The sequence below is a fragment of the Cajanus cajan genome, chromosome 7 (assembly GCF_000230855.2).
Source record: "Cajanus cajan strain Asha chromosome 7, NIPB_CcT2T_4, whole genome shotgun sequence".
NCBI classification, from domain to species: domain Eukaryota; kingdom Viridiplantae; phylum Streptophyta; class Magnoliopsida; order Fabales; family Fabaceae; genus Cajanus; species Cajanus cajan.
The window spans coordinates 41196390-41208400 of NC_138523.1; the positions used below are offsets into that span (position 1 = coordinate 41196390).

Consider the following 12011-nt stretch of genomic DNA (forward strand, 5'->3'; position numbering starts at 1 on the left):
GGTTGTAATGAGATATTAAGGGACTGTTATATTTTATCCTTACTATAAGACTAAAAACATCTGTATCATATATTTATGCTCATTCAGAAATAAAAAACTCTTGAACTATCCGTGGACATTGGTCACATTGACTGAATCATGTAATTTATGTATTATCTTCTTTCTCTTTATCTCTTTCTTTTATATATTATCATATCAAATTATCAATAATGTTACTCGGTAATTGAACAGCTTCACAGTCTAATAGGTATAACTCTCGAAGTCTAATGAGATTTCAAAAATGAAAATCGCAATTATTTTATGAGAGTGCCATGCAACCAAACTTCCTTTATCTTTTACTCTTTTGGATTCATTTTGTTTTTCTTCAAATAATGAATAAAGGAGTATGAACTCCAATTCTATAGCACGATAAAAAACATGACCATACAAAAAGCTTAAGACAAGCTTTTTGGATGCTTTTCAGATACATATCTAGAAGCACCCTATAAGTATCTAAAAAAAAGTTAAAAAAAATAAATAAGAAAAGATTGGTTACTTTATTCAAAAAGTATTAGTATCCGACATAGGTATACACCGATACTTTTCCATTTTGGAGTATCTAGGCTTCATAATATATAACGTTTATTGTAAAGTAATTAAGAATTTTTTAGTCAAAAAATAACTAATGCATTATTTTTAGGTCCACTTCGACCCCAATATTTTTCACTTGATTTTCCCTATAGCATTTTCATCACAATTTTGACCATAAACATAACTTCAACTAATCCTCATTCATAGTATCTTTAACTCAATCTTGTTTAAACATATTCAACTTGACCTCCTTCAATCTATTGAAAGGGGATCGTAATTTTTCATGTATATACAAAAATTTCATATATAATAAGTACAGTAATAGTATTTAATAAGAATTCAAGAGCGCTAATCATTAAAGATTTAATTACAAGTGTTTTAAATTATAAAAATTCAATTAAAAAATCTTGAATGATAAGAAAATAATTAAAAAAAATCAATGAAGCTATAGCCTATAGGCAAATATAGATATTTATGCAGGAAGGTGAGGGTGAAATTCACTTACCAAGAAAAGAACCACTGGAAGCGGAACGCAAACTACGGATCCAACTAAACGATGCAAACTTTGGGGGGGAAACCACAACTATAAAACCCCCCTCCTCCACTGTGAACAAAGCACAGCCCCAGTTGTCCGTTGTCTCTCTACTCTCATAACGCGTCTCGAAGGAGATTGAGTGAGAGAGAGAGAGAGAGAGAAGAAACAATGGATCATTCCACAATCCTCATCGCCGCCACCCTCTCATGCCTCCTCCTCTCCGCCACCGCGGTCCCCTCAAGCCGCTTCTTTGACGTTAACATCCCTCCCAGCGCCGCCCCCATCGCCCAGCCCAACTTCCAAGAATCCAAGATCAGCCTGGGAGGCCTCATAGCCCACGTGGCCCACGAGTTCAGCCCGCAGATTCTGCAGTTCTGCACGGGCACCGAGAACCCCAGCCTCTGCGCCGAAACCATCGCCCCCTACCTCGACGGCACCTTCGACCCCGTCAAGGCCCTGGAGACCGAGATCAACGCCACCCTTTCCGAGGCAAAGAACATCGCCGCCAACATCTCCGCCCTCCTCGACGACCCCGCCACCGAGGCCGCCGCCCTCGACGCCCTCGGCATCTGCAAGTCGCAGTACGCCGACATGGTCGACACCATCAAGGAGGCCGTGGATCTGGTGGCGCAGCAGAACGTGGTCGACGCGTATTACAAGTTCAGCGCCGTTATCTCCTACAAGTGCTCCTGCGATGATGCTTTCGTGGAGTCTCCCGGCGTTGTCAACCCCCTCGCTGACGCCGCCCTCAAGCTGTTCCAGCTCGGTGGTAACTGCCTCGCCATCATGGACGGCATTGTTAACAACAGGAGGCTTTGAGGACTTGGTGCGTAGCTGAGGCCTGAGGGAGGTTACGTGAGATTATTATTAACCGCGTGCCTGCATGCATGCATGCATTGTTTCTCGGACACTGAGTTTACATCCAGGGTTGGCGTAATTATATATTATATATTAATTTGATTATGTATTAATGAATCCGATCCAGGTCGTGGTTCTACAATAGGGCACGTATGTACGTGTTTTTGCAATTTTGGATAACATATCAATCAAATTATTTTTAACACATTATTCTTCAGAATTCTGCATGTCTTCCTTAATTCTTCGACTAGGATTTATATATTTGTTAGACAATTTCTCCTATCAGAGTCTACTGTCTGAGAAATTGGAATTCCATATTGCATAAATCTCAAAATTAACAACCAGCTATCATGCCAGTGTTGTAAGCAATGCCACGTTCATCTGAAAGATATTTGATTATATAAGAGTGTAATAGAAGTGAACACATTTATTAATATGCTCCAACTCAGACTGAATTAGCAAAGGTAAGCAATCTACTTACAAGTACACAAAATTTTAATTTCTGCAAGTGTTGTAAGCAGCTGAGATAGTAGTATGATAAAACCTAAGTTGTACAGGTACAAAATTTAACTGGTTCAAGTTTTTCTCCTTCCTGATCAAATTATTCATCATAACCAGCAGCTTGATAATCGTAGCAATTAGAAGGAAAAAATTAAACTTGCAAAGGCAAAAAGATTAAGATGATTTTAATGTGTATTGACTGAAATATTAAAAGTTTTTTCCCATAACTTTTGGAAATTCAATGCATGTATATGTCAACCAAAATTACACTCATACTGCTCCAGATGCTGCAGTGTCTACTGATAATCGTTTCTCATTTTTCTCCAGTTTTAATGGAGGGAAAAGAAATTATGAATCTTCCAAAGAAACCAAGTTTCTGTCTCTAATGATTCTGTAAGCTCTACCACTCAGTTTTGAATGCACTTGAACATATTTTTGAAAAATAAATGATACTTTTTTAGTACAAGACAGATTGAGTACAGACTTAATCGTGTAAAGAGTAAGAACCTTGTAGTCTATAACAATCATTTTGATAAAATAATTAGGAATCTTTTTGCTTTTAATCCTTCGAATAAAGAAGAAGAAGAAAATATCACAACTCACAAGTTTGATGAATTTGTGAAACGAAATATCAAATTCTTAAGTTGTTGATAAAAGGAATCAAAAGTCTGCCAAGAAAATAAAACTAAATCAAAATGGGGCAAAATTAAAGCACAGTTTTCCATCGTTGCAAGTTTAAACGTACCCGACTCTCACCTTGCAATACTAAAACTGAAACAAGCAACCGCCAAGAAGACCTATTCAAACCAAAAAGGAATTATTCTCGACCAAGTGGAAAATTAAACCATGGAAATTCCATTACATTACAAATTCTCACCAAAATCTCATTTGCATGCCGTTCTGTATTTGTATAGAAAGATATTGAATCATAGTTCATTCTTTCATTCAATCCATTATCATAACTTACGGCAATACAAAAAAAAATATAGTTAAAGAGAGCAGTCATTAGTTGCCTGCAATAGAAACCAATACTGCTAGAGCAACTAATTGATTCTAATGGTGCCCCCTTATCTGCTTTGACTCAATTGAATTTGAATCCAAGTTGGCATTATCATCAAATGATTGCATTGCTTGAGTAGGAAACAAATGAAAATAGCTACATACCAGTACAACATACGTGACCACATTGTTGTTGCACAAATTGCATCTATGAAACTTGCATGTCCACAAACCTGTGCCTTTTTAGCAACACTGGTGGTTTTGTGATCCCAAACTGTTGAGACCATTGTCTAATATCCTCCATGCTACTTTCCTTATTGAATACATGGATTCCGATTTCTACAGGGATTGAGGTATCGTTCCAACCCCAACCCTCACATGTAATCTCTGCATGGTTCCATTCATTCTCAAAAGGCCCCTCATACATATTTTTGGACTGTATCTTACGTAGATCAAAAAGATGTGTGATCCTTTCCCATCAAAAAACAGAGACTATCAACGGAACATTTATTGCCATTCATGAGCACCCTGGGACTTAACCATCCAGAGTCATTATCCATCGGTGCAATAACAAGACAGAGAACTTTCTCAGGGAACTTATTACGAAACCAGAAAGAAATTGAACGTCCCCTGCTTTGGTGATCGAACCACTCTGGAATCCTTACTCCTGGTAAATAAAACAAAGTGTTTCCAGCCTCATGCAGATCCTGTTATTCATAAAGAATTCATGATTTTACCAACATCAAGTCTTTAAGTACACTGTATTATAAATCAAATACATTATAAAACAAGACAATACCTGATTTAGGAGTATGCTTGTACTCGAGGAAGTCAAGGATTCACAATTTGTTGCATTAAAATATTTTAATTTTGGCGAAATTCCTCTGATTTCCCGAAGAAGCTTGCAATTACTGACCTCAATATCACTTAAAAATTGACATTCTTTAATGCATTCAGGAAGGATTGTGAAATTATTACCCCATAGGTATAGTTTTTTCACATAAGAAAACCACGTGAAATCTATTGAAAAAAAAATCATCGTAGATGTTGCATTCTCGGGCATAAAGACATTCTACCTTTGAAGACACCATTGAGCCCATTTTTTGTTCACCCTCTTCCTGTTTTAGCCATTGCCAACCTTTCCATCCAGAAGCGTGAATAAGAGTCAGTTCAGGCATCATGATAATGTTACTTGGTAACTGAACAACTTCACAGTCTAACAGGTATAATTCTCGGAGTCCAACGAGATTTCGAAATGAAAATGGCAATTCTTTTATGGGAGTGCCATGCAACCAAACTTCCCTTATGTTTTCCATCTTCCCTATTATTTCTGGAAAACACTCGAGACTGGAACAATATGAAAGCTCAAGTTTTTCAAGAGAGGTCAATTTAATGGGTGGAAAACTAGATAGAAAGCTTTTTGCATCCAAAAGCACTCAATATTTTGAGTTTATCCATAAGACCAATGGAGCCATGAACTGTAATTAAATTCTCACAGTATTTGAAAGAAAGTTTCTCCAAATTTGGTAGACCAGATATATCAGGTATATTTGTTAAACATACACAGTCGTCAAAATTCAAAACTCGTATATTCAGGAACTTCTGCAAATAAATAAATAAATTAAGAACAGGATGAAGAATATTAAAGTGAATAATTGAATATATTAATTTACAACATAGGTAAAATGTACTCATAAACTTACCTTCAATAAGCCAGCCAACCCAAGTGATGTAAAGCAACTATCAGGTAATTAACTTGCATATGACAAGTTTTTTCGGATGGAAATCAGATGGTAAACATTGTGAAGGATATCTCCACCATTCCAGTACTCTTAAGCTATTTGGAAGATATTTGGGACCTTCAGAAAAATGAGCATTTTTAATAATAAGTGTTTTGAGGTTTTTCATCTTCTTGAAAGCATTTCTTTTCCATTCTACTGTTTCCTCCGTGCCAAACTTGGGGAAATCCAAACATATGATTTCTATTTCACTGGTTCCCTGTTCATGCAAAAGGCACAAATCAGCCACAGTACAGATCTATGCAAGACTTCAATACACATTTTTAGAGAAATTTAGAAATTATAAAGAAGAAAAAACCATCTAAGATGTGAACATATGGTAGTCATAAAAGATAAGAAACAAAAACATTCATGAGTCTTACGGAGTTGTCTTCCAAAACTTGAATTATATCTTCCGGTAACCATAATCTACTGCGCTTCCCTCGTTCTTTTGGTGATTTCCGCCGTTCAATTTCTTTTCCCATGTCCTCCATCAAGTCATGCAATGTAACCTTACCATAACAAAGCTTTACGAGAGATTTTTCAACCAATAATCCAATATGGTATTTCATGCAGTCACCATAATGAGCATGAAGTATATCTTCAACCTCTGTCAACTCATATCCTTTAAAGCAACAAGAAATGTCAAGAAAAACACTCTTCTCTTCTTCTTCTAAAGCATCAAAGCTTACTTTCAATGTCTTTAGAATTTGATTATGAGGAATTCTTTTATATTTTTTGATTGCAGATTTCCATTCATCAATACTTTTTCCATACAAGTTAGAACCTATTACTTCCAAAGCCAATGGAAGGCCAGAGGCATAAGTTGCTACACGATTCAAGACCTCCTCATAACTAGGATCAACTTTTTTGTTTCTAAAAGCTTTCCATTTAAGCAATTGAAGATCATCGTTCTTATTCAATTCCTTCACCATATATTTTCTTTTAATCTCGAAAGATGCTAGCAGTTGTTTATCCCGTGTTGTGATGATGACTCTGCTACCGGGACCAAACCAATCAGGTCTTTTAACAATTGCCTGTAATTGCTTGTGCTTGTCAACATCATCTAGAACCAAGAGAACCTTCTTCCGTTGGAGCCTACGTTGTATCATTGAAGTTCCGTATTCAACACTTGCTAACTTGATTTCCTTCTCTCCAAGTAATCCCAAAAGAACGATACTTTGGAGATGTTGTAACCCATGTTTTCTTGATTTTTCTCCCACGCTTTCAAGAAAACACGAACCATCAAAATCGTCAGCAATTGAGTTATAAACTGCTCGAGCAAGTGTTGATTTTCCTATCCCACCAATTCCATGGATCCCTATCACGTGAACAGAATCTGATCCAACAGCCAAAAGTTTTCTTACTTCCAACACTTGTGAGTCTAGTCCAACAGGGAAATCCGCAACAAGTAAAGGACCACGATCAATCTTTCTGGAGACCAACTCAACGATCCTCCCAATAAACTCGTGTTCATATTCATCTCTGTTGCAAACAGAAAATTTTTAATGAAGTCAAACTAAAAACCTCGTATTCACGTACTGTACGTTGTCAACCCATGATACCATATAGGAATAGTAATGAATGAATTAATTAACCCAAATAACAAAGTTACATCCGAGGTATTTATACATCAAATCTGAAAGTAATTAACAGTTGTAGCACTAAACACTTGTCTTGATATATACGTTGTCAAGGTTAACAAGCATTTCTTTTCTCCTTAAATATTAACGTTAAATCGTTAAGTCATTAGAAAAGTGAAAGTTAATCAAAAGTAAAAGATTGGTAAGGTGGGGTACCCGTGTTTGAAATGATAGCCAGACAAGTTAGCAACTTGATGAAGAGCCATCTTCCATTTCTCCAATTTTGCCATGTTATGGTTAAACCTCTCCTTCTCAGCTTTGAACCTTTCCTCATGCCTAGCCAATGCCTCTCCATAACTACCCCACTGGTGTCGCACCTCAGAAGGATTTACATCATAAAAAACAGGGAAAACCAACCGTCCTTTCCTGTCAGCACAGTGAAGGATGTTGGTGAGTTCATCTAAGCAAAATGAGGAAGAAGCATAGTTGTTAGAGAGCACAGGGATGACAATCCTGGACTCTTCAATTGCTTTGAAAAGTGATGGTTTTATTTCCTCTCCTCTCTGAAGCTCCGCATCATCCATGAAAGTGTGGATTCCTCTTCCCCTTTGAAGCTCAGAAACACATCGTAGGTGAATGCATAGGAACATGATCTCACAGTTACAGCCATGACTGTGAGAAGAAAGCTTGCTTTGTATAGTTCTGGTTGGAGTGTTGCGACTCTAGAATCAAATGGTTTTGTGTTTGTATATGTGGAATGAAGGTGGAAGAAAGAGACTCAAATGGTGGTTGCACTTGCGGGTTTAGCTTGATTGGATGCTTAGCTTGGTGTTGTGATTGATTGTGTTCGAGTAAAGTGGCTCTTAACAGTGAATTTTGATAAAACTTTTTTATTGTATTACATAAACATGGATCTTATTGGAAGATGATGATGATGTGTAGTGGAACTGGGTAGGAGAAGGCTCGTGTTTCGAAAAAACGGCAGGGATGGTTTTGGAAGGTGGTAAGGATGGTTGAAGATGAATGGAACTGATCGTAGTACGAGTTTTTCTTCTTTTAATATTAGTATTGTGGTTCTGTCTGTGGGATCCAGTCAACGATGCAACGGGTTGGAAATTTACCATATCTATACGGAGTGTGAAAACTTGGAAATGCAATGACTTTTCATTCCGGTGCCTTAAATGCAAAGAAGAATATTGCATTCTACTTATAAAAGCTAATAATAACATCCAGTAAAATAAAATTAGTAAGTTCATTTGTGAGTGTTATTATAAATCGAAGATATATATAAATTGTTTTTTTTTATTTTATTATTGTTATAGTGAAAGTTTAAAAGATTTATACATCTTATGATTTTTTTTTATTTACGTTGAGAAGATTTTTTATGTTAAAAATATTTACGTTTTTGCAAATTGTCTTTCTTGAGTTTCCATACAAGAAAAATTATGATGGAATTTCTCAACACTGTCAAGGTGTTTCTTGGGAATTTTATAATGAGAGTGGTATCAACGGAAAAAAAAAATCCTCTCCAATTTCAAAATAACCGGATAAGATCACAACTGTTTATTTTGATAAATTTAATATTCAAAGGATGTAATGATGAGAATGAGAATTTTTAAAATGGACTCTCCAGTTTTTCTAATAGGATCGGATCCGTGCTTTTAGTCAAATGCGATGAGGAGCTACGTTAGATACTATATATATTCACACACCAAAGTATCTTGCACAGGTACAGTCAATTTTAGCTGAGAGATAAGATAGTAAAACTTAATTACATATTGTCCATGGTCATGAAGTTCGTGAACTATAGAACATTTTTTTTCCTTAACATACTATTTATCATTAAGATTTGTTAAAAAATTATAAAATTAAGTGAGACTTTTTTATTTATAAAAAAATTATAAAGATGTAACGAGATTCAAATTTAAAACTTCTCGTTTTTACTCCAATAAAAAATTACGTGATTTACAATAATTTTTGAATAATAATAAATTATATGCTTAAAAATACCTATTAGAAAATTAAGAACATGTTAATAAAATTTATTATTAGTATATATTGTATGATATAGACTTTGACAAGTATAGGTGATTAATTTTTCAATAATTTTTTATTATTAGTTAGAATTTATTGAAATTACAAAATTTGATGATGTCTATTTATCTTTTAATGATTTTGTACTTACAAAAGTGTAGTACTTTGATTTTTTAATATATTATTTTTTAATCTCTAATTTGTGGTGTCTTGTTGATTTTTAGTCCAAGTGTGATCTTCAATTCTATCTCACAAGAATGGAGTGACATTTACCATAAAAAACACTCCATAATCGAGTTAATTATTTCTTATATCACTCTATTTTTATTATTTACATGATAGTTTCAATGTTCTGTCATGGAACTGAGTTTAACTATCTTCCTTATATTTGTCATTGATTATTATACACTATATTATCATATCCACTTATAATCATAATTTATTTTCATTATCATTAATGATTATTAGTGTACAAAGAATATTCATATCTCTGTCTATTTTATTTAAAAAAACAAAAATTAAATAAATGATAAAAATAATTGAAATTAAATATGAAAAAATAATTAACAATAAGTGATTGATAGTTAATTAAAGGATGTAATAAAAGCTAAATAATAGAAAGAAATACATGGAGGTAAAATAAGTTAAATTAGACTATGTTATATTATAATTTAGTTTTTTTTTAAATAAATACATGTCCTAAATATGATTCATTTATCTATCATATACATTTTTTTAAATATTTGGTTAAAACTACAATCCTAAAAATATATTTTATAATAATTTAATACTAATAAAAATATAAAAATAAATATATTAAATTGTATAAAAATCAAGTTTAATTTATTTTTAATATAAATATGTTTTTAATATATAATATAATATTTTAGATGATAATTTATTTTAAAACATATTTTACAATAAAATTTTTAAATAGAACATAAATCTTCCAATCTTTTCTATTTTGTTTTTTTTAATCAACGTATACAATCTTACGATCTTTATTATTTTAATTTTTTTAATCAATATATACATAAATAGAAAGTACAAAAGGTAAACATATATGCCGCAAATTTTATTTTATCAAAAATTAAATTTTCTTAAAAAAATTAATTTATTAATAAAGAGTATTCTTTATCACATAAGAACTAATCTCCTTCAAAAGTTTCACAAATATCAAATTAATGAATAATTTTTTTTAATTTATATTTTATACATATAATAATTTTAATATATGTTTATCTTATTAAAATATAACTTTTATTTTTAAAAATACATTATTTTATATATATATATATATATATATATATATATATATATATATATATATATATATATATATATATAATATGTTAGAAATTTTGTGACGAGCATTTTTCGACTTATTTCTAGTGTACGTTGTTTGCATACTTTTTTTTTTTTACAATCGGATATATAACGGTTGAAGTTGCAAATGAAAAGAATGTGGAAAAATTACCGCTGGATACCATTTTCGAAATCGATAGATCAGAGTATTACATAAATATATCGTAAAAAACTTGACAAGTCTTATGGAAAATGTGATGTTTTTTAGAAGAAAAAATGTTATGGGTATTCATTGGATCATATATGATTCAGATTAAATTAATTAAATTGATTTATGTGAATTTAATTAATTGATTCTTTTTCACTTCAACTATAAACCAATTTTTTTTTTGTTTAAAAAAAATTAGTTTTTACTTTTATATAAATACATTTTAGATTTTTCAACTTAAAAAGTTTTTCTACTTTTCTCTATTATTATTTATTTATTTATTATTATCGACATTTTTAATTTATTCATCTTTATTATATAATTATTTTATCATATTTTAGTTAAACAAATTAATTTAATATATAAGTGACAATCGTAAAATAGTATAAATATTAAATAAAATAATTAATCAGTTTTACTAAAAATAACTAAATCAATCTAATTAAATATAATTAATTAGATTTTAATTATATCCTAAACTTGAACCAATGCAATATATATATAATCACTCATGTCGATGCATTTTTTCTTCTTCCTTTTTCCAATCTACTTACTAGTATTCTACATATACATCCAATTCGTTGCCTGCAAAATTTGACAATGGTTCATTATATTATACTATTGTTATACTTAAATCATATATTTCACTGTAATACGTGATGCATCACCTCTATCCCATATTTTATTTGCACTTGACTCTGTCAAAACTCAAACAGCTTAATCCGTGGTTTACGTTCTCCATAGTACAGGCAGCCTCAAACGAAAATGCTTCCACATTTCCATAAAATTCATATTAGGATAATCACATGGTCCACCAGAGTTAAGAGTATATGTACAACAAAATTGGTTTGATGTCTATTACTGTTATATATATGTTAAAAATTTTACCCATAAAAAAATCAATATTAGGATTTTAATTTGTATAATGTATATCTGTAAAAAAAAAAAAACTTGTATAATGTGTAATATATAAAATAAATATTCATTGTATAATTAAATTTTATAATAATAAATATTTTTAAACATATAAATTATACTAGTATTTTAGTTTGTGTAATGCACATGTTAAATGTTTATTATATATAACTAAAAATTTACAATAAATTATAAGTTAAATTATCCTTTTAGTGTTTTATCTTATTTTTTAAAAATTTATTTTTATCTTTTATCTTTAAAAAAGTCAATTTTGATCCTTTATCTTTTAAATTTGATTCAATTTGGTCTTTTGAATGGTTTTCAATTTTGAAATACAATTTTGAATTATTCCTTAATTAATTTTTATTTTATTAAATTCATTTACATTGGAACTATTGAATGCAACTTATATTTAAACAAAAAGAGTTTTAAATATAGTTAAAATTGCATTGAAATTAATCTTAGAAACAACTAGCAAATAAAATATTAAAAAATTCAAATTATATTTTAATTACTTATGAAATATATATTTTTTAAGTGATTTTTACTATGTTTATAGTTCTTTTGAGTTTGAATATTAATTTAATTTTATAATTTTTATATAAGTGAATTTAATGAAACAACAAATTGAATTGGATCGAATATGATTTTCAATATTAAAATTTCATACCTAATCTAAAGAACTACTAATTTGATTAAGTTGAGTATTATCAAACAAACTAAAA

The 12011-nt window shown here is 31.3% G+C and overlaps 1 protein-coding gene and 1 pseudogene across 2 annotated transcripts; one reads left to right on the plus strand and one right to left on the minus strand.

Moving 5' to 3' along the window:
• The first annotated feature begins 1273 nt into the window (after positions 1-1273).
• LOC109794819 (pectinesterase inhibitor-like) lies at positions 1274-1924 on the plus strand. Its single transcript, XM_020354259.2, has one exon. It carries the CDS (start codon positions 1274-1276, stop codon positions 1922-1924), a length of 651 nt encoding a protein of 216 aa, XP_020209848.2.
• Positions 1431-8265, minus strand: LOC109809635 (disease resistance protein Roq1-like; annotated as a pseudogene). The gene is made up of 5 exons (XR_014427826.1): positions 7041-8265; positions 5625-6726; positions 5167-5461; positions 4263-5065; positions 1431-4170 (listed from the first exon to the last, which is right to left on the minus strand). The product of XR_014427826.1 is annotated as a disease resistance protein Roq1-like (transcript).
• Positions 8266-12011: the final 3746 nt, after the last annotated feature.

What these genes read in the sequence shown, in the direction of transcription:
- LOC109794819 (XM_020354259.2), top strand. Translation starts at nt 1,274, where the DNA reads ATGGATCATTCCACAATCCTCATCGCCGCCACCCTCTCATGCCTCCTC.